At 44.3% G+C, this 23,804-nt stretch overlaps 1 protein-coding gene across 3 annotated transcripts in view; it reads right to left on the bottom strand.

The window, feature by feature from the left end:
* Positions 1–23,804, bottom strand: part of LOC129827384 (protocadherin-15-like) — a 315,230-nt gene that overhangs the window by 54,092 nt on the left and 237,334 nt on the right. For all 3 annotated transcript variants that reach the window (XM_055888298.1, XM_055888368.1, XM_055888212.1), the window contains exons 22-24: positions 20,729–20,845; positions 16,581–16,721; positions 16,364–16,476 (exon numbers count right to left, since the gene is read on the bottom strand). In XM_055888298.1, the coding sequence (XP_055744273.1) occupies positions 16,364–16,476; positions 16,581–16,721; positions 20,729–20,845 (371 nt within the window). The remainder of the gene's footprint in view (positions 1–16,363; positions 16,477–16,580; positions 16,722–20,728; positions 20,846–23,804) is intronic.

The following is a 23,804-nucleotide window of genomic DNA, read 5'->3' as shown; positions in this document are numbered from 1 at the left end:
GCGAGTTATCAGCGCAGTTATAGATAAGTATAAGTCAGCAATGGGGAGTTACTGCATCCTACAAGAGCACAAAACGTGAGGCTACATTTCAAGCTGCCTTTGAAAACCCAGTGTTGTATTTTGAGATAGGCTTGAATATGCAAATAATGCCAATAGGCAGAGGGGTAGCCTCTCTCTGAAGGAAGGATATCATCCCCAAAGCACCAGCCTCTCTAAGAAGGAAGGATATCATCCTCAAAGCACCAGCCTCTCTCTAAAGGGAGGATATCATCCCCACAGCCCCAGCCTCTCTCTGAAGGGAGGATAGCATCCCCACAGCCCCAGCCTCTCTCTGAAGGAAGGAGGATATCATCCCCACAGCCCCAGCCTCTCTCTGAAGGAAGGATATCATCCCCAAAGCACCAGCCTCTCTCTGAAGGAAGGATATCATCCCCAAAGCACCAGCCTCTCTAAGAAGGAAGGATATCATCCCCAAAGCACCAGCCTCTCTCTGAAGGAAGGATATCATCCCCAAAGCACCAGCCTCTCTAAGAAGGAAGGATATCATCCCCACAGCACCAGCCTCGCTCTGAAGGAAGGAGATCATCCCCACAGCCCCAGCCTTCTCTCTGAAGGAAGGAGGATATCATCCCCACAGCCCCAGCCTTCTCTCTGAAGGAAGGAGGATATCATCCCCACAGCCCCAGCCTCTCTCTGAAGGGAGGATATCATCCCCACAGCCCCAGCCTCTCTCTGAAGGAAGGATATCATCCCCACAGCACCAACCTCTCTCTGAAGGAAGGATATCATCCCCACAGCACCAGCCTCTCTCTGAAGCAAGGATATCATCCCCACAGCACCAGCCTCTCTCTGAAGGAAGGATATAATCCCCACAGCACCAGCCTCTCTCTGAAGGAAGGATATCATCCTCACAGGCACAGCCTCTCTCTGAAGGAAGGAGGATAACATCCCCACAGCCCCAGCCTCTCTCTGAAGGGAGGATATCATCCCCACAGCCCCAGCCTCTCTCTGAAGGAAGGAGGATATCATCCCCACAGCCCCAGCCTCTCTCTGAAGGAAGGATATCATCCCCAAAGCACCAGCCTCTCTAAGAAGGAAGGATATCATCCCCAAAGCACCAGCCTCTCTAAGAAGGAAGGATATCATCCCCAAAGCACCAGCCTCTCTCTGAAGGAAGGATATCATCCCCAAAGCACCAGCCTCTCTAAGAAGGAAGGATATCATCCCCACAGCACCAGCCTCGCTCTGAAGGAAGGAGATCATCCCCACAGCACCAGCCTCTCTCTGAAGGAAGGAGATCCTCCCCACAGCCCCAGCCTTCTCTCTGAAGGAAGGAGGATATCATCCCCACAGCCCCAGCCTCTCTCTGAAGGGAGGATATCATCCCCACAGCACCAGCCTCTCTCTGAAGGAAGGATATCATCCCCACAGCACCAACCTCTCTCTGAAGGAAGGATATCATCCCCACAGCACCAGCCTCTCTCTGAAGGAAGGATATCATCCCCACAGCACCAGCCTCTCTCTGAAGGAAGGATATCATCCTCACAGGCACAGCCTCTCTCTGAAGGAAGGAGGATATCATCCCCACAGCCCCAGCCTCTCTCTGAAGGAAGGATATCATCCCCACAGCACCAAGCTCTCTCTGAACGACAGAGGATATCATCCCCACAGGCCCAGCCTCTCTCTGAAGGAAGGAGGATATCATCCCCACAGCCCCAGCCTCTCTCTGAAGGAAGGATATCATCCCACAGCCCCAGCATCTCTCTGAAGGAAGGAGCATATCATCCCCACAGCCCCAGCCTCTCTCTGAAGGAAGGATATCATCCCACAGCCCCAGCATCTCTCTGAAGGAAGGAGCATATCATCCCCACAGCCCCAGCCTCTCTCTGAAGGAAGGATATCATCCCACAGCACCAGCCTCTCTCTGAAGGAAGGAGGATATCATCCCCACAGCACCAGCCTCTCTCTGAAGGAAGGATATCATCCCACAGCCCCAGCATCTCTCTGAAGGAAGGAGCATATCATCCCCACAGCCCCAGCCTCTCTCTGAAGGGAGGAGGATATCATCCCCACAGCACCAGCCTCTCTCTGAAGGAAGGATATCATCTCACAGCCCCAGCATCTCTCTGAAGGAAGGAGCATATCATCCCCACAGCACCAGCCTCTCTCTGAAGGAAGGATATCATCCCACAGCCCCAGCATCTCTCTGAAGGAACGAGCATATCATCCCCACAGCCCCAGCCTCTCTCTGAAGGGAGGAGGATATAATCTCCACAGCACCAGCCTCTCTCTGAAGGAAGGAGGATATCATCCCCACAGTCACTCAACCCTGTCACTCAACCCAGCCTCTCTCTGAAGGGAGGAGGATATCATCACCACAGCCCCAGCCTCTCTCTGAAGGAAGGAGGATATCATCCCCACAGCCCCAGCCTCTCTCTGAAGGAAGGAGCATATCATCCCCACAGCCCCAGCCTCTCTCTGAAGGGAGGAGGATATAATCTCCACAGCACCAGCCTCTCTCTGAAGGAAGGAGGATATAATCTCCACAGCACCAGCCTCTCTGAAGGGAGGAGGATATCATCCCCACAGCCCCAGCCTCTCTGAAGGAAGGAGGATATCATCCCCACAGTCACTCAACCCTGTCACTCAACCCAGCCTCTCTCTGAAGGGAGGAGGATATCATCCCCACAGCCCCAGCCTCTCTGAAGGGAGGAGGATATCATCCCCACAGCACCAGCCTCTCTCTGAAGGAAGGAGGATATCATCCCCACAGCCCCAGCCTCTCTCTGAAGGAAGGAGGATATCATCCCCACAGCCCCAGCCTCTCTCTGAAGGAAGGAGGATATCATCCCCACAGCCCCAGCCTCTCTCTGAAGGGAGGAGGATATCATCCCCACAGCCCCAGCCTCTCTCTGAAGGGAGGAGGATATCATCCCCACAGCCTCAGCCTCTCTCTGAAGGACAGAGGATATTACAGAGAGTTGAGCTGTAATGCCTTTTCTCCTTCCGTTATGAGGAAATTGGATTCCTAGGGTGGCAGTGTGCGAAACGAGTCGCACTTAGACAACACACACACACCATGCAAGACCATGCATAACACAAACCCCAAGCGGGCTCTCAGTAGCTCATTCTACCCCAGTAATCCCCCCTGACATTTCCCAATCAGACCCTCCTCGCTGCCAAGTGAGTGGCGAGGGCTGCTGTTTGCAGGGATAACACAGAGGACGCTCATCCATTCCCCTGGCTCTGACACGGCTGTAATGGCCGCTCCACATAAGCAGACGGTTAAGTGTGAGAGATGACTGATGTCCACAGAGCAATGCCTCTCTGTATCGCTGTGGTGTACCTAGAATCTGGAGCATGGAGCGCAGGCTACAGCACCTCGTAATAACTGTAGGAAACATAGCTAAGCCTCACAGTATCATTTACAGTATATATCTTTCCTGACAAATTGTAAGGGAATGTTTGTCTTTTTCCTTTTTTCCCCTCAGAGTGTTGGTAGTCAGTCTAGGAAATGTGCAAGAGTGAAGTAAAAATCTGCATCACAAAAAAAAATACAAAATAAAAATCAGCTAGCTTTGGTTCACACATGATGTCACTGGGACTGACTGTTATGAAAATGCAGAAAAGATATATATATATATTTTTAGATGACAACTTAACTTCACGATGAAATCCAATTCACATCTTTTCATTTGATCTTCGTATTATATCACATCATTTCATCTTCTGAAGTGTAATTGGAAGATAACGTCAGGGATGGAAGCAGTCTGCAACACTGATATGAAAAATTGCCAAAACCCACAGAAAATATGAAATTAATGATAAGAGCCACATTTAAGCCAGGTCTTGACTAAAGCATGTCACTTGTTATTAAGGATAACCATAATAATCCACTTGATATTAAGGATAACCATAATAATCCACTTGTTATTAAGGATAACCATAATAATCCACTTGAATACAAAATGAATTGGCACAGTGTGTAATAATAACAAAGCCAACGCCAACAATGTGCTGAGATCCTGTTTTAAATCAACACTATACAGCGTTGTACTTACTATAAGTGGCAGGGAAACAAATTGACTTCGATCCGAGTTATGTGTTTGTGTAAGGTCATGAAATCTGCTTCTGTTCTGTGTTGGCGTGAGAGACAAATGCTCATGTTACCCATGCTGAGCCCTCTAGCAGACCGTGTGGAAAGCATGCGTCTGATATGGATTATACACAGCATCAATCCTCCCAGAAAACAGCTGACTCGGCCACTAGACACTCTGGCTTCACTGGACACAACGGGAAAAGCTAACTCCGAAAGTTTTGTACTCTCAACGACGCAAAGTGAAAGTAAAAAGCATCCATGTTGGCTATTTGGCTTTTTTCAGACTGGGCCTAATCGACAAAGAGCCTTAAGATGTTTTTGGGGGAGCAACTGTTTTGCTAGCTTGAGTATTAGACACTGACCTTTTCAAAGAGATTAGGATCGGTGCAGTTAGAAACCAGTTGGCATACTGAGGCTGTCCTTTTGCAAACAAGAGGTAAAGGTCAACTCTCAGACCTGTGAACTTATCTTAAGCCGTTCAAAACAAACCGCTTCCTTCCCGTCCAGATGGAATACATCGATATGAAGCATGCATAATGGATAATGGGTGTGTATGTTGCAAATTAAAAACCTGTTGTGACAATGAATCAAATCAAAGTGGGAATCAAAAGAGAAGAGCATCAAGGAAACCTTTAAGTATCCTTTAAAGTTGCCCTTAAATCGACTATTTAGTCATAAAACATCAAATAACACATTTATGGTTTCTACACATTCTCCTTTGATGCTAGCTAGCTGTCTAACCCTTAATGTCAAGACTGGTAGCTAACACATTAAACCCAGAGGCCGTGTCATCCAAAATACATTTGCATGATTTACCCATAGTGCAGCCTCACATTTTCCAATAATGCTCAGGAGAGTTTTAAAATAAGACAAACCGATACGTGATAAATAATTTAAAAGCACAATCAATATTTAAACGATGGGCCCTTGTTGTAAGAGAGCAGATGAGGGTTGTTTAATTAAGACATTGTGGGATAAAAGTAATGGGATTCTATTGAGAACAACAATGATTTTCAGGCTACACGGCAAAGTTGTTTATCCATCTATCCAACTAAAGACACACACACACACACACACACACACACACACACACACACACACACACACACACACACACACACACACACACACACACACACACACACACACACACACACACACACACACACACACACACACACACACACACACACAGACAGACAGACACCTGCACATGTGCGCTCACACTCACACACATTAATGAGCCCAGTAATGATCCAATAATCTCACTGATATGCCATCAATGTTTGCAATGCACACAGGTGACTTCTCAATGACGTGTATCAAATCACAATGTTAATCGTGATGTCTGTTGTTGCGAGATTTTCATGTTTGTTTCAGTGTCATTGCCTCTATGATACCAGGCTGCTAACACCAGCTATAAATAAAACAACAATTTATTTCAGTGCGATCAACACACAACTTTGCCTATAGCACTCTGTGATGCAGTAGCGATGGTAACCTTGGTCGTAAGTAGCTGGGGATATTTTTTTTCGGGCACTTTTTACGACTGCGCATTTATATCATTGTTAATAATTTAGCGCTTCTGTGAGTCATGTGTTTGTTAGAGGATGCAAACAGTTTAATAGCTGAGTCACATCATAATAAACTTCATAAAAGTCAGAAAAACATTCAGTCAAAAGAAAAGGGACTTGAGTATGGAAGACAGACGGGTGAAAGATTATTACTAAAAAACATCGGACTATTTAGCAAACAACGAACACGTACCAGATGGCAGTCACATTCAATATGGAACAACTGGTGGCAAGTACACCTATACATTCCGTTAAGTGTCATCTCATCTCGCTTTCAACAAACTAAATGACGTTAATTAACAAGGCCGTCGCCCATCACACCACATCTGTTTGACAGTGCACGGTGGCTAACTCAGCTGCTAGCATTAGGACATGTTAATAAGCTATGTTATGCTAATATTGTGTTTGTTTGCCTGACCTCCGTGCTGGTAGCGGTGCGTGGGGACTGCCAACAGCTGCATGCTAATACTGCAGGAAGTCCACTTCCCTAATCATGAGAGAGAGGGTGGAGGAGACATACAGTAGGGAAGGAGGGTGGAAAGAGAGAGAGAGAGAGAGGGAGGGTGGAGAGAGAGGGTGGGTGGAAAGAGAAAGAGGGTGGATGGAGAGAGAGGGTGGGTGGAAAGAGAGGGTGGGTGCAAGAGGAGGAGGAGGAGTATAGGGTGGACTAAACAGCAGGACTCTGCCAGGTTGTTAATTGGACCTGACCATTAGGAATGCACATGGCCATGAGAGATGACATTTAAACAACGCACGACGGCAGTGTAACGTTGCACAAGCCCGTCTGTAGCATAGACACTCCTTATAATAAAATAGGCTGGTGGCTGCGAGGCCACACCTCTCTACGACTCTAAAACACTCATATTTAAGGGTGTTACACTTTTAATCCAGTTAAATGCAGCAATGCAAAACAGAGTATCAACAAACTCAAAATACTTCAGGAGTGACTTCAAAGTGGTGCAAAAACAGGTAATACACTGTAAATTTACAGAGAAACATTTACAGTTAGCTACTATCAAGAGCAATGCATTAAGGGCACACTGCTGTAAAATTATTTGAAACCTTTTCTACAGTAGGGTACTGTATTACCTGTTTTGCTGTATTTTTTACAGCAGCATAATTTGAATTATGGTGCATTGTGGGAAAATGTTGTGGGTGGCTAAATAATCTCTGTCTCATTAACATATTTTGAGGCGTGCCTCTTAAGGGGCTTTATTTGTTTCACCTGTTAGTGAAAATGCTGTACCCAACAGAATACAGTACCATATCATATTTTTGAAAACTAAAAACCTTTACCTCTAAATCTACACTAATTTACTAGCTACTGTGCTGACAGTAATTTACTGTAATTCAGTACCACCCCACAGAATACAGTACTATACTGTATTTTTTGGTGTGCCAAAAAGCATTTGAACACTAGTGGGTGCTTTTTTCTTCTTCTGGCTCATTAACATATTTTGAGGCGTGTGTTGTAAGAGGCTATATTTGTTGCAGCTGTTAGTGAGTGCTGTACTAATTTAACTGAAATGTGGCAGTAGTTCCATAACAATTTAATGTGTATCGGGGACAAATCTGTCACGTTCCTGACCTGTTTTCCATTGTTTTTGTATGTGTTTAGTTGGTCAGGGCGTGAGTTGGGGTGGGCATTCTATGTTATGTGTTTCTATGTTGGGTTAAATGTGTTGCCTGATATGGTTCTCAATTAGAGGCAGGTGTTTGACGTTTCCTCTGATTGAGAACCATATTAAGGTAGGCTGTTCTCACTGTTTGTTTGTGGGTGATTGTCTTCCGTGTTTGTGTTCGTCACCACACGGGACTGTTACGTTTGTTTAGTCTGTTCCTGTTCATGCGTTCTTCGTGTTATGTAAGTTCGTTTGTTCAGGTCTGTTGACTTCGTTTATTGTTTTGTAGTTTGTTCAAGTGTATTTTCGTCTTCGTTATTATTATTAAAATCATCATGTCTACATACCTCGCTGTGTGTTGGTCCGATCCATGCTCCTCCTCGTCTGAGGAGGAGAACGACTTCGACAACCGTTACAAAATCAGCAAGTCTCAACTCTTTAATGGTTGAGTTTTTAACAATATCCTTTTGCCCTGCCCTCACTGCCAGTTTAGAAGCCTTTGTATAAGCCTCTAGAAGTGCTAGTGAATTACAAATATTCATTGGTATGCTGTAACGTATAATTACTATTCACTGTTAGCAATTGCTGTGATTTTATTACAATGGCTTCTGTGCTGTCAGTAATTACTGTAAAAACAATAGGACATATTTTACAGTGTGTGTCCACGTGTGTGTGTGTGTTCCATGTGTGTGTGTGTGTTCTATGTGTGTGTGTAGTGGGCTCATTAATCTGGCCTTGCCCATTATTTTTCCACAGAGAGACTAATCACACGGCTGTGATGCGCCCCAGGGGGTTAGGGCGGTAAAACCCATCCTTCCATCCATGCCTGCCTGGGACACACACAGCTAGGCAGGCAGCACTCTGTCTCCCCCCTTGCTCTCTGTTCCAACCCAATGAGGGTCATGGAGAAGATGGAGCTTCGCCACTATTTAACTGTGACTCATGTCTTGACTATCGCAGCACATCTACTACCTAGTTACACCCCCTTCCTTTTCCCCGCCCTGCTCCACTAACCGGTATGCCAGGGACAGAGCACGGCGATTGCCTTTATATAGCCTGACCACTGCTTAGCAGGCAGGCTGTGGCACAACGTCCACGTTCGTTAAGTCATCCTATTAGGATACTTTAATCGTCTACCTCTACAGGTAATCTGATGATCATGATTGACAGGTACTGGCATGCAAATCTGGAGCTGTTCTTGTTCTCATTTCTGTTGTTAGACTTCTCTTATTCAACAGGCATTTATCCCCAAAGGTATACGGGGTAAAAGTAATCAAATGGCTGAAATGTTGTTTCTATGCAATAGCCTTGTGTGTGTGTACTGTGTAATAATGAATAAACAATCGAATGCAGGGGTTTTCCGCTTTCAATTACTTGCAGGGCAGAGGGCTGCTTACTTCAGACACGGTGTAAAAGCCCATCTTGCCTTGGATGCTGCGTTTTCCTCATTATTTTTCATGCACTAGTCTTACTCAGGAGGGGCAGATCAAAAAAAGCTAATTCACACATCCACGGAGGTAAGCAGAAAACGAGACAGTGGTTGCTGTGATCGTCAAAATGACAAACTCAGATGTGGTTACGCTGGTGGTTGATTTAGTGAAAATCACTGCGGCTTCATTAAGTGTTTTTATGAGATAAGCGGCGTGGAAGGAAAGCGCACAGGCGGCAGGTTTTGGTGGGCATCTTCCCAGTTAGTTCCACTCGGAGGGGGAGTCCACTGGTGTGACTTGCCAGACAGCCCTCCTGCCAGCCAGCCAACCTCACATCACTTTAAGCACACTAAATAAATATCCTCTATAATATCAAGCTCTTCGTCAGCCCTATGCACATTCATGGTCATTGATGTTCACAATCAACCCACCTCACCTTGGATGTCATTAGGTGAATGCACCAATTTGTAAGTCGCTCTGGATAAGAGCGTCTGCTAAATGACTTAAATGTAAATGTAAATGTCATACACTTATTAAAATCTCCACAGATTCCACATGTTCTTGTCTTAGAAGTTCAAAGACGGAGCTTCAGATACAAGACAAACGTTTCTATCATCCAATCAGGTGATCCAATAACCTTTCACCCCAGCTCAAGGATTCCACACTCTTAGATTGTAACGCCATTATACATTAGGCTAAATTATATGCCACGTTCTAAACTGAACAGTTGATAAAATGCTGAATATTACATAAAAATGTCTGCAACACATAGATTGGTTGAAATGGACAGTGTAACAGAACAGTGAATTATTGATGTACACTGATTGATTGGCATAGCACAGGGATCTGAGTCCACTGATACTGAGTTAAATGGGTCATTGGTTCCTGAGAGGCCCACAGACGGAGTAGGGAGGGACGTAGGGAGGGGGAGGCATTATTTTGTGGACTGTAAGTTGACTAGTATGTGGCGTTTTATTAAGATCCCCATTAGCTGTTGTGAAAGCAGCAGCTACTCTTCCTGGGTTCCACACAAAACATGAAACATAACATAATACAGAACATGACTAGACAAGAACAGAACTACATCAATTTTAAAAAACAGCCCATATAGTCTACATAAACTCAGCAAAAAAAGAAACGTCCCCTTTTCAGGACCCTGTCTTTCAAAGATAATTCGTAAAAATCCAAATAACTTCACAGATCGTCATTATTAAGGGTTTAAACACTGTTTCCCATGCTTGTTCAATGATCCATAAACAATTTATGAACATGCACCTGTGTAACAGTTTATAAGACACTAACAGCTTACAGACGGTAGGCAATTAAGGTCACAGTTATGAAAACTTAGGACACTAAAGAGGTCTTTCTATTGACTCTGAAAAACACCAAAAGAAAGATGCCCAGGGTCCCTGCTCATCTGCGTGTACGTGCCTTAGGCATGCTGCAAGGAGGCACGAGGACTGGACATGTGGCCAGGGCAATAAATTGCAATGTCCGTACTGTGAGACGCCTAAGACAGCGCTACAGGGAGACAGGACGGACAGCTGATCGTCCTCGCAGTGGCAGACCACGTGTAACAACACCTGCACAGGACACCCCCCTTTGTTCAGGGGAACATTATTCCATTTCTGTTAGTCACATGTCTGTGGAACTTGTTCCGTTTATGTCTCAGTTGTTGAATCTTGTTATGGTCATACAAATATTTAAACATGTTAAGTTTGCTGAAAATAAACGCAGTTGACAGTGAGAGGACGTTTCTTTTTTTGTTGAGTTTATCAATACATACACACAATACATACACACAAACCATCTAGGTGAAATAGGGGAGAGGCGTTGTGCCGTGAGGTGTTGCTTTCTCTGTTTTTTGAAACCAGCTTTGCTGTTCATTTGAGTAATATGAGATGGAAGGGAGTTCCATCCAATAATGGATTTATATAGGGGAGTAGAAGGAGGGAGGGATGTAGGGATGGATGGAGAGAAAGAGACTAGGGGAGCAGATTGTGGAGACCTGGCTGTGGAGGGAGACCAAACACCTGGCTAATGTCTCCACAGGCTCTAATTAACATCTGACCCAGGCAGTGCTGCCTGCTAGGTGGCCTGTTACCAAGAGCCACCGTTATTCCCCCGCCTGCCAAAGAACCTATATCACCGGCGACCTTCTACCGCTGTGTAGGACATGGCATCCATTTAATCCCCCATCCAAGGCTTTTCATTGGCCATGTTTCTGGCACTGTAGCCTTGATCAATCAACAGATAAGGTTGGCTTGTTAAAGAGCTGGTTTACACACACATCCCCCCCCACCAGATTACAACACAGCTCTACTCCCCTGGCAACAGGGAACTGGACCAAGTTAAGAGACCTACATGGTTTGGGAGTGTGCACACAACATACTGTATATAAAGCATGTCGAGATGTTGAGAACTTTACATGGACTTCATGGGTCTCAAATACACTTGATATTCGGTAGATATCGCACACACACAAAAATGAGGGTTCCTCAAGGTTCTTTGGGAAGGGTGATGGTTCTCTTTTAGTGATAATTAAAATGTAGGGGAGGTGGCTCATTAGAATATTTTGGGGTGTGGTTTGCTCACAGCTCTTTTTGTGCAACTGTGGGTGAGAGTTGCATTCCAGTTTATCTAGTGTGTTGTGTTATGTCATTACATATTATATATGAATATGACCAATGATGGTGTCTCGTGGAAGACTCATGCATGGCCTTTTATCAATTGAGACCAGTTACCTAAATCAGTAGTTCTCTACTCAGGGACCCCAACCATTCCAGAGCTAACACAACTGATTCAACTTGCTAATAAAACCTATGTAATTGTAATAATATAATAACGCTATTAACCTAAAATAAAAACCTGTATGGTCCACAAAGAACCTTTGAGATTGAGAAAGGTTCTTTACAGAACCATTCTCTATAAAGGTTCTATATAGCCCCTGAAAGGGTTGTGACCGTAGCGGAATAATTTTTTGTTGCCACATGTAACCTTTTTTTAATGGTTCTTTATAGAACAGCGGTCACCAACCTTTTCTGAGTCAAGATCCCTTTCACATTCAAAAAGCAATCTGAGATCTACCGCTCAGATGTATTTTTTAACATGACTTAACATTAACTTAATAAAAACAGTTCTGTATGGATGAGGTTTGTGCAGTAGGCCTAATACATTAACACAGCATATTGGCTATATGCCTGGCCTGCCAATATTGTTCTTCTCAGAACATATTATATTTAAAATCTTGAGCTTAAATAACAAAATAGATCAGTTGGTGTAGCACTTGCAAGGCACAGCTGAGCATAAATTGAAAGGAATTGCAAATAATTAGCTTTTTTATTTATGGTCATTGTGCTTTGAAGACAACTGGGAAATCATGACGTCTGTGATCTTCAGGTCGGAAAGTCGGAGCTCTAGAAAGATGCCAGAGTTTCCGAGTCGGATGACCGATTTGGAATTCCGAGTTTGATGACTGTTCAGAGCAATTTTTCCCAGTCGGATCTCGTTTATTTTGAGTTCCCAGTTGTCTTGAACGCACTGAAGTCGGAAGTCTGAGATTTCCGAGTTCTCAGATGTTTTGAGCACGGCCTTAGTCTCAGCGGAGGGAGGGAGCAGCAGAGGGTCCGCCTCACGGTCCCTGCTCTCTCCTTCCTTTCCTCCCATGAGACTGAGGGGACACTGTCTCTAGCTGATGGGAAACGAGTCGCACCGCACCTGCCTCTTCCACAAAATCATGTTGTTCCTATGATCAGAGAATGTGAAATATTCCTCGATATTAAAATAGACAGGACACTAACAATAATACAAATGCAGGGCTATCGACTTGTCTACTCATTCATTGCAGCTGCAGCACGAGTGGAAGTAGGGAGAAGCTAGTTTTATGTTCTGTAATAGTGTTGAATCAAAACAGTGTTGAAAGTGCTGAATAAAACTTAAGCTCACTCATAAAAACAGCAGCTCTTTGCTGTATTCTTTGACAGTCTCTTTGTGGTCATGGTTTTAAAAGTTATTAAATCTTACGTAGACTAGCATTAAACTTTGCTGTAGCCGGGGTCGTGGATGCTCTGGAGGCATGGTAATTTAAGCTATCTGATTGGCCAGCGCAGTAGCCACACTCGATTTAGCCACAGATCTTTAGCGGAGTTTGTCTTTTCAGACAAATTAAATGGTTAAAAATGGGAACACTTGCCTCCCGAGTGGCGCAGTGGTCCAAGGCACTGCATCGCAGTGCTAGCTGTGCCACTAGAGATTCTGGGTTCGAGTCCAGGCTCTGTCGCTGCCGGCCGCGACCGGGAGGCCCATGGGGCGGCGCACGTTTGGCCCAGCGCCGTCCGGGGTAGGGAGGGTTTGGCCAGCAGGGATATCCTTGTCTCATCGCGCACTAGCGACTCCTGTGGCGGGCCAGGCGCAGTGCACGCTGACATGGTCACCAGGTGTACGGTGTTTCCTCCGACACATTGGTGCGACTGGCTTCCGGGTTGGATGTGTATTGTGTCAAGAAGCAGTGTGGCTTGGTTGGGTCGTGTTTCGGGGGACACATGGCTTTCAACCTTCGCCTCTCCCGAGTCCGTACGGGAGTTGCAGCGATGAGACAAGACTGAAACTACTACCAATTGGATACCACGAAATTGGGGAGGAAAAAAGGGATGAATATATTTAAAAAAAATGGGAACACTTTGCCGGGTACGCATGGCTTCTGAATCAACTGCACCTACCACCAACAGTGCAACACACACAAACACACACCTTTATCATTGGCTTTCCTACAGAATTCCACTGATTGGTGACCACTGTTTTAGAACCATTTAGAACCTTATGAGCATGGTTATTCATAAAACCTCAAAGTGGGCTAGGTTCCATATAGCACCAAAAAGGGGCCCACTGTGGTTACAAGCCAAAATAAGCACTTGGCACTTAAGCATTTGGCACTATATAGAACCACTTGTTTTTAGCATGCATGCACTCACTATCTTTTTTCTTTTCTTTATGGAAATCAATAATAGCAATTTAGTAAGCCAGATCTCCAGCATGCTGATCCATCTCCAGTCAATGCCAGGGGAGCTGAATTAATTAGCCCCTTATGTCATATATGTACAATACTTAAGTCAATAAAAGTGCTATAATTCATGCAGAGCAAGTGCACTTTACCCTTTGAGAGAAGAAACGTGTGTTGTGGTACAGTACATTTGCAGCGCTACACACCCTAGCTGTAAGCTATTATGAATATTCATTAAACACTAGCAATGAAAGCTTAACTGACAGTTTCCATATCGCCTCTAACCCCTTCAGAAAATACATCAACAGTTTAGCGTTCTCTTAAATACCTTAACATCTCCACAAAGAGACATTAACGAAGAGTATTTAAAACAAAGTTTTTTCAGTATTTTTTTCAAATTGACTGTACATTGTAACAAAAAAATATGGAGATCTATACAGTCTCTAAGCGGAGAAGAGGAAATCCTGTGCTCTGACCATATGACCTCATAAAAGAGGAAATCCTGTGCTCTGACCATGTGACCTCATAAGAGGAAATCCTGTGCTCTGACCATATGACCTCATAAAAGAGGAAATCCTGTGCTCTGACCATGTGACCTCATAAAAGAGGAAATCCTGTGCTCTGACCATATGACCTCATAAAAGAGGAAATCCTGTGCTCTGACCATGTGACCTCATAAAAGAGGAAATCCTGTGCTCTGACCATTTGACCTCATAAAAGAGGAAAGCCTGTGCTCTGACCATATGACCTCATAAAAGAGGAAATCCTGTGCTCTGACCATATGACCTCATAAAAGAGGAAAACCTGTGCTCTGACCATATGACCTCATAAAAGAGGAAAACCTGTGCTCTGACCATATGACCTCATAAAAGAGGAAAACCTGTGCTCTGACCATATGACCTCATAACAGAGGAAAACCTGTGCTCTTACTTACTTACTTACTTACTTACTTACTTACTTTATTGTCCCCATGGGGAAGTTTTGTTGCAGTGTCATGTACACATTTAAAGTCCCGTTAAATACAAAACAAGATTGACAAAACAACTTTCAATAACAGTCACGCACCAATAAAAAAATAATAATAGTAAGAAATAAGAAATAAAACATTTTAAACAAAGACTAGCCTGCTGGCCTTACGGGGTCAATGGGAACATTTGCCCGAGCTATTTAAGAGGGATATCACACCTGGCACAAATGATTGTCTCGTTCTATTTTTCCTGCTGAGGGGTGCCCTATACCTGCGCCCAGAGGGGAGTAATTCAAAGTCCAGGCACAGGGGGTGACTTGGGTCCAAAATGATTTTGTGAGCCTTACGGAGGGCCCTGACTTTAAAGATCTCATCCAGGCCTGTCTGTTTGACTCCAAGTACCTTACTTGCTGTGGTAATAATCCTTCTCAGCATGTTTCTCTGACTGACAGTGGCATTGCCAAACCAACAAACAATACAAAAAGTTAAAATACTCTCAATAAAGGATTTGTAAAACAGAGTCAATATAGTACAGTCTATATTAAAAGAACCCAACTTTTTTAGAAAGTACAGTCTCTGTTGGCTCTTTTTGTAGATCAGGTCTGTACATTTACTCCACTGAAGCTTACTGTCCAAAAAGACACCCAGATATTTATATTCCTCTACAATTTCTATATTCTGGCCTCTGATAGATGTTGCAGAGGTAGGTGTTGTATGCTTCCTGAAGTCTATGCACATCTCTTTGGTCTTGTTAGTATTGAGGACCAAGTGTGATTCCTCACACCACTCTACAAAGTAATCTAGGACCGGGCCATGATGTTCCTCGTCATCATGCAACAGGCTGATCAAGGCAGTGTCATCAGCGAACTTAACGAGGAGTCTGTCAGTATGGGAACTAGTACAACTATTAGTGTACAAGATGTACAGAAGTGGGGACAAACACATCCCTGAGGAGAGCCTGTGTTGGTATTGCGTATATCCGACACATGAGGACCTATTTTGACTCGCTGTGAGCGTTGGCTCAGGAAGTCCAACAGCCACAAAACCAGCCCCCCATCTAAGGAAAAGTCCCGAATGAGTCTCTGTGCCAGAATGTAGGGCTGGATTGTGTTGAAGGCAGAAGAAAAGTCTGACCATTTGACCTCAAAAAAGAGGAAATCCTGTGCTCTGACCATATGACCTCATAAAAGAGGAAATCCTGTGCTCTGACCATATGACCTCATAAAAGAGGAAATCCTGTGCTCTGACCATATGACCTCATAAAAGAGGAAATCCTGTGCTCTGACCATATGACCTCATAAAAGAGGAAAACCTGTGCTCTGACCATATGACCTCTTAAGAGGAAAACCTGTGCTCTGACCATATGACCTCATAAAAGAGGAAAGCCTGTGCTCTGACCATATGACCTCATAAAAGAGGAAAACCTGTGCTCTGACTATATGACCTCATAAAAGAGGAAAACCTGTGCTCTGACCATATGACCTCATAAAAGAGGAAAACCTGTGCTCTGACTATATGACCTCATAAGAGGAAAGCCTGTGCTCTGACCATATGACCTCATAAAAGCACAGAGCACTGTCATAGGCTACATAATTTGACATGTCTACTAGTTTCCGCGGCTCCACTTTGATCAAATAATAGCCTACATGACAGTCCTGTCCATGTAGAGTACCTGTATTCCTCCTGGGTGAAAACTGGTATGATGGAGGGTTGCAGGACAGTGATAACCACCAGGGTCTTGTTGACTTTCATTGGCTCCCCGTCATCATAGGCAACAATAACCAGCTGAAGATGGAAATAAAATCAATTTGTTGAATCGATGAAGTGGAACATGGGGTGTCACTCAAAAGCCCCCTCAAATCAGTAATTGTAAATGGGTATGTACTCACACTAAACACTAGATTGGGCTCTTCATTGAGGTTGACTCGTGTGATTACGCTGCCTGTGACTTCATCCACGTCAAAGATGCTGCCACTGTAAGGGTCCTCATTCAGGTCCAGTCTGTAACGCACGCGGCTGGCAGGGGTGCCCTGTGAACAGAAAAACACACACCTCCTGTTCATTTATCTGCAATGACAGGACCATCACAACCAAATGCATAAGGACCATCTACCCAAAGCTCTAGGGCAGGGAGGCGACGACTCGGTTGGGTGTCTAGATCATTTCGGGTGGTGAAGTGAGTGGGAACGAGAGCCTCCAGGGGGGGCAACCCCCCCCCCCCCCCCCGGTGGCAGTGACATCTCAGTCAAATCCATTCTCCAACAGCATGAATGCCACAGGAAATGGAACCTGATGAACGGGGGCTTAGTGTGAAATCTGCTCAATAAATCACTCAAAGGTAGTGCACTATATAGGTAAAAGGGTGCTAATTGGAGCACAGCTCTCTCTCTCTCTCTCTCTGTGTCTCTCTCTGTGTCTCTCTCTCTGTCTCTCTCTGTGTCTCTCTCTGTGTCTCTCTCTGTGTCTCTCTCTGTGTCTCTCTCTGTGTCTCTCTCTGTGTCTCTCTCTGTGTCTATGTGTGTGTGTGTTGCTTTTCCATGATCAAATAGCTTCTTGAGATGCTAAGACACCGCTTGTGCCCAGTAGCTTAGCTGGCAGCAAAGACCAAGGAGATTAGTCTTCCCCAGTCAATAGCCAGTCATAAGCAGGCTTGCAGTGTCTTCCTTTGTTTGAATAGAGAGAACGCTACACTTTCAACAATAGATTTTTCTTTAGCTTCCTCAACTTTCACAGTGTGTGATCATAACATTTAGTGACAAAGCAACTACTCTGCTTATCAGATTGATTAAAGGGGGAGGGGTTCTCTCTGGTGTGGGGTATTCAATAATACCAGTATAATGAATGCTGATTGTGTAGCTTGTTCATAGGATCGTGTTAATTGCGTATCGCATATAAAACATTATTAGACAAGATGAGAAATGAGAGGAGTAATTGAACTCCTGATATCAGAAGCCCAACAGAGTGTGATTACCTTCCTCTCATTAACAACTGATCTTCTCTATTGTGACACCAAACCTTCCCTCCCTGCATGAATACTGAACAGTCGGGAGAAGACATAGCACAGCTTGCACAGCGCCCTGAATTCCCTTGTGAGATGTTCGATAAAACAACAGAACAGAACCAAAGAGACTTGACTTGAGTCTCATCCAGCTTTGACTTGAGTTTCAAAAAGTAATATCTCTTTGAGGACCAACTTGGACATAGGATAGATTATAGTAGAAAAGCTCATTTTAAAGGCAGACCATTGTCCCTGACATGCTGAGGACAGTGGAGGGAACAGTGACACCGTGACATACAATCTGCATTGTGGACCAGCATTCTCAGACTCCCACCCTCCACATCTTATCTGTCAACAAACTTGGATGGAGAGAAAGAAAGAAAGAGAGCGAGAGAGACAGAGAGAGGTAGAGAAAGAGCGAGAGAGGATGGAGAGGGGGGGAGGAAGGGAAGTAGCCGAAATAGAGAGTGAAAACAAGAGGGAGGGAGGTTCTCTGCTCCGTCTCCTCGCCTGAATTCATGACCAGGAGTGACCTGTGTGTGAGACTGGGGGGCTAGCCTGCTTTGAGGCTCTAGTCAGGCTAGGTGCCAGGAAGGCTCTGTGGCGTCTCCATCTCCCTCCCCGTCTCTTTCAGTGATTCATCTCGCAGCTCAGCTTGAGAACCGGCCTTTCCTGTCATCTCAGACCTGCTTTACATACTACTGAGAGAGAGAAGTGATGCGGAGTGGGGCGCTGGCAGCACCAGTCCCAGCCCAGCCAGGGCCTCCCACCCATGCAGAGAGATATCACAGGGGCTCAGCCTGCCAAGCCTGCCAGGCAGAGGTGGTCTCCAGCGGGGCAAGCCTGGACCTCCGATGGGGCTCTCTACTCTTCCTTTCCTCTGCTCAACTTTTGTTTTTCTGTCCTGTTTTCTTCCCTCCTCTACTACCGACTGCTGTGACCAATAACACAATTCTTTAGAATAACTTGACCTATAACAGGACAGGTAAGTTAAAGAGGAAACTGTCTCTATACAGTAAGCTCTGTCCTACTGTACCACTATGCACTAGCTACATATGGAATATTATCTATGTGTTTGAGAAATGCCTTAGACTATTTCCACCGCATATCAACTGACTGTTATCATTCATGAATAACATTTGCTCTGTGCATTATTTGTTCTGAGAGCTCGTAAGTCATCTACCAATGTGACGGGTGAATTTGTGAAATCAAGCGTTTAATACCATTGTATATTCAGGAGCTTGTTGCCGAGGCACGGATAATTCTCCACGCCTTGAGACGTCGGCTTGGTAACACTGGTATTATTTTTTCAGGCCACAGGCCAATGAAATCCCACGACACAGTAAGCATGTGGAATATTCTCCTATACGACATGCAGAAGGCAGATTGCTTTCTGCCTGCAGGTCCACCCATGGCTATAAGATGTAAGAACATGTAGTGACATCAACCTCTGTCATGAATAACCATCTATAACTCATGTATGAATGAACAAATCCACCAACACAAAACATTATAAATAAATGAAAGCCCAAAATGACGAGACTTTTCCTCCCACAGAAATAATAGCATAACATAACCAAAACACACTGCAAAATCTCCAGCTCCGACCGACGCACACGATCTGGACAGAAGTATGTGGACACATGCTCATCGAACATCTCATTCCAAAATCATGGGCATTAACATGGAGTTGGTCCCCCCCTTCGCTGCTATAACAGCCTCCACTCTTTTGGGAAGGCAATCCACTAGATGTTGGAACATTTATGATAGGGGGACTTGCTTGCATTCAGCCACAAGAACATTAGTGAGGTCAGGCACTGATGATGTTGGGTAATTAGGCCTGGATCGCAGTAGGCGTTCCAATTCATCCCAAAGGTGTTCGATGGGGTTGAGGTCAGGGCTCTGTGTAGGCCAGTCAAGTTCTTCCACATCGATCTCGACAAACCATTTCTGTATGGACCTCGCTTTGTGCACGTGGGCATTGTCATACTGGAACAGGAAAAGGCCTTCCCCAAACTGTTGCCACAAAGTTGGAAGTGCAGAATTGTCTAGAATGTCATTGTATGCTGTAGCGTTAAGATTTCCCTGCACAGGAACTAAGGGGCCTAGCCTGATCATGTTTCACCAAACGTTACAGTTGGTACTATGCATTTAGGCAGGTAGCGTTCTCCTGGCATCTGCCAAACCCAGATTTGTCTGTTGGACTGCCAGGTGTTGAAGCGTGATTCAGCAGTCCAGCTTTACACCACTCCAGCTGACGCTTGGGATTGCGTATGGTTATCTTAGGCTTGTGTGCGGCTGCTCAGCCATGGAAACCCATTTCATGAAGCTCCAGACAAACAGTTATTGTGCCGACGTTGCTTCCAGAGGTAGTTTGGAACGCGGTAGTGAGTGTTGCAAACCAGGACAGACAGTTTTTACGCGCTATGCGATTCAGCACTCGACGGTCCCATTCTGTGAGCTTGTGTGGCCTACCACTTCGCGGCTGAGCCGTTGTTGCTCCTAGACATTTCCACTTCACAATAGCAGAACTTACAGTTGACCGGGGCAGATCTAGCAGGGCAGAAATTTGATGATTGACTTTTTCGAAAGGTAGCATCCTATGACAGTGCCACGTTGAAAGCCACTGAGCTCTTCAGTACGGGCCATTCTACTGCCAATGTTGGTCTATAGAGATTCCATGGCTGTGTGCTAGATTTTATAAACCTGTCAGGAACAGGTGTGGCTGAAATAGCTAAATCGACTCATTTCAAGGGGTGTCCACATACTTTTGGGCATGTAGTGTATCTAAATCAATAAGCATTCCAACAATGGGACACCATCCTCTGTGCACCATGCTTATTAAATAGAAACACGTCATGCAAACACAACTACAATGAACAAGCACAGTAACCTTTTCTCCTCTAAATCGCTGGCTTGGACAGAGCTGAGTCAATCACTGTCTCCCCGGCATCGCCATGGGAGCAGAAACCTGGCAGCCATGTTGTAAAGTTACAGTCAAGCACAGAGCACAGAGCCGTCACATTGTTGTCTACTCACAGGAGGGTCTAGGTCCTCTGCCTGTACCGTGGCGACCACAGTCCCCTTGACTGCGTTGGGAGCTACCATGCCCCTGTACACCACCTGGCTGAACACTGGAGAGTAGTCATTCATATCCTGGAGAAGAAAGAGAGAAACACAATGTAATTAGTGAGATAAGTGTCTGAATCAACAGCTCTTTTGACTGTAAAAACCTACTACTGCAACGACTACTACAAACTACTGCTATTTCTGCTACTGCTGCTACTACTACTGCTAATACTACTACTACTACAAACTACTGCTATTTCTGCTACTACTGCTGCTAATACTACTTCAAACTACTGCTACTACTACTACTAAACACTACTGCTACTACTACAAACTAATGCTACTGCTACAAACTACAACTAATACTAACAACTACTGCTACTACTACTACCACTGCTAATACTGATACAACTCCTACTACTACTAGTAATACTGCTACTATTGATACTGATACTACTGATACTACTACTACTGCCGCTAATGCTACTAATACTGATACTACAACTGCTACTGCTACTACTACTACTATTGCTACTACTACTAATGCTACTAACACTAATATCACTGCTACTACTGCTACTACTACTGCTACTGCTATGACTACTGCTACTACCACTACTGCTACTACTACTGCTAATGCTACTAATACTGACACAACTTCTACTACTGCTACTAAAAGCTACTGCCACTGCTACTACCACTACAAACTACTACAACACACTACTGCTACTGCTGCTACTACTACTAATACAACTTCTACTACTGCTACTAAATTCTACTGCTACTACTACTACTGCAACTACTACTACAAACTACTGCTGCTACTACTACTACATCTACTAATACTGCTGCTGCTACCCCAATTAATACTACTGCTAATGCTACTAATACCGATACAACGTATACTACTGCTACTAAAAACAACCGCTACTGCTATAACTATAAACTACTGCTACTGCTGCTGCTACTACTAAAAACCACTGCTACTGCTACTACTAAAAACTACTTCTACTACTACAACTCCTATTGCTACTACTACTAATGCTACTAATACTGATACTACTCCAAATACTGTTACTAATGCTACTATTGCTACTACTACTACTACTGATACTGATACTACTATTACTGCTACTAATACTACTACTTTCTATTGCTACTACTACTACTGCTAATGCTACTAATACTATTCCTACTACTACTGCTATTACTGCTACTGCTATTACTGCTACTACTACTACTATTGCTACTACAGCTACTACAAACTACTAATACTGCTGCTACTACTGCTACTATTACTATCATTGATATTACTACTATTACTAACACTGATACAACTGCTACTGCTACTACCGCTAATACTGCTACTACTACCACTACTAGTACTGCAACTACTACTGCTACTACTACTACTACTGCTACTAGTACTCCTACTGCTAAAATCAAATTTACTGGTCACACACATATATACCAGATGTTATTGCGAATGTAGCGAAATGCTTGTGTTCCTAGCTCCAAGAGTGCAGTAGTATCTAACAATACACACACATCTAAAAGTAAAAGAATGGAATTAAGAAATATATAAATATTGGGACGAGCCATGTCAGAGTGGCATTGACTAAGATACAGTAGAATACAGTATATACATTTAAAATGAGTAAAACAGAATGTAAACATTATTAAAGTGAATGGTGTTCCAGGTCTCTGGACATAGGGCAGCAGCCTCTAGGGTGCAGGGTTGAGAAACCACTGAATAGTGTTCCAGGTCTCTAAACATAGGGTGGCAGCCTCTAAGGTGCAGGGTTGAGTAACCTCTGAATAGTGTTCCAGGTCTCTGAACATAGGGCAGCAGCCTCTAATGTGCAGGGTTGAGTAACCGCTGAATAGTGTTCCAGGTCTCTAAACATAGGGCGGCAGCCTCTAAGGTGCAGGGTTGAGTAACCGCTATTTAATAGTCTGATGGACTTGAGATAGGCCATGCTATCATTACTACTACTACTACTGCTGCTACTACTATTGCTACTACTACTACTACTCATACTGATGCTACTACTACTACTACTCATACTGCTGCTACTACTACTGCTACTAGTACTACTGCTCATACCGCTCCTACTACTACTACTACTACTACTACTACTGCTACTGCTGGTGCTACTACTGCTGCTGCTACTACTACTATGCTATAATAATAATAATAAAGATAACCCTCACATGTGGATGCTTCCAGTTGTCAGAATGAGAACTATTACAATAAGAAAGATAGCCCTCACAGTTAGATGCTCAGCATGAGAAGCATGTCTGTGTAGGCAGGAGTTTGTAAACAGATACCCTCCATTCACCTGCTGTATCTTCAAAGTGTTGGATTCAATATTTTTGTGAATTAGTGAAGTAGCTAGCACCATCCCTGTCACTGCTGCTGGACATGGCAAACAATTTCCCCCTGCTCATCGTTCGGCGGCCTTTACAACTGTCAGCCTGGCCTAGAGAGTCTCCCATTAGCACTTAGGCAGAGCACTAAACCAAAATGTCATACAGAAATATCTAATTTACGTAATTATCAACACCCCTGAGTCAATACTTTGTAGAAACACCTTTGGAGGCGATGAGTCTCTAAGAGCTTTGCACACCTGGATTGTAGAATATTTGCCCATTATTATTAAAAAACATGTTTCAAGCTCTGTCAAGTTAATTGTTGATCATTGCTAGAGAGCCATTTTCAAGCAGATTAAAGTCAAAACTGTAACTAGGCCACTCAGGAACATTCATTGTCGTCTTGGTAAGCAATTTCAGTGTAGATTTGGTCTTGCCAGTGTAGATTTGGCCTTGTGTTTTAGGTTATTGTCCTGCTGAAAGGTGAATTTGTCTCCCCGTGTCTGTTGGAAAGCAGACTGAACCAGGTTTGCTTCTACGATTTTGCTTGTGCTTGTTGCTGTATTCTGTTTATTTTTATCCTAATAAGCTCCCTAGTCCTTGCCGATGACAAGCATACCCATAACATGATGCAGCCACCACCATGCGTGATGTGTTGTGTTGGATTTTCCCC

The sequence above is a fragment of the Salvelinus fontinalis genome, chromosome 1 (assembly GCF_029448725.1).
Source record: "Salvelinus fontinalis isolate EN_2023a chromosome 1, ASM2944872v1, whole genome shotgun sequence".
NCBI classification, from domain to species: domain Eukaryota; kingdom Metazoa; phylum Chordata; class Actinopteri; order Salmoniformes; family Salmonidae; genus Salvelinus; species Salvelinus fontinalis.
This window is presented reverse-complemented; position numbering and strand designations above follow the sequence as displayed.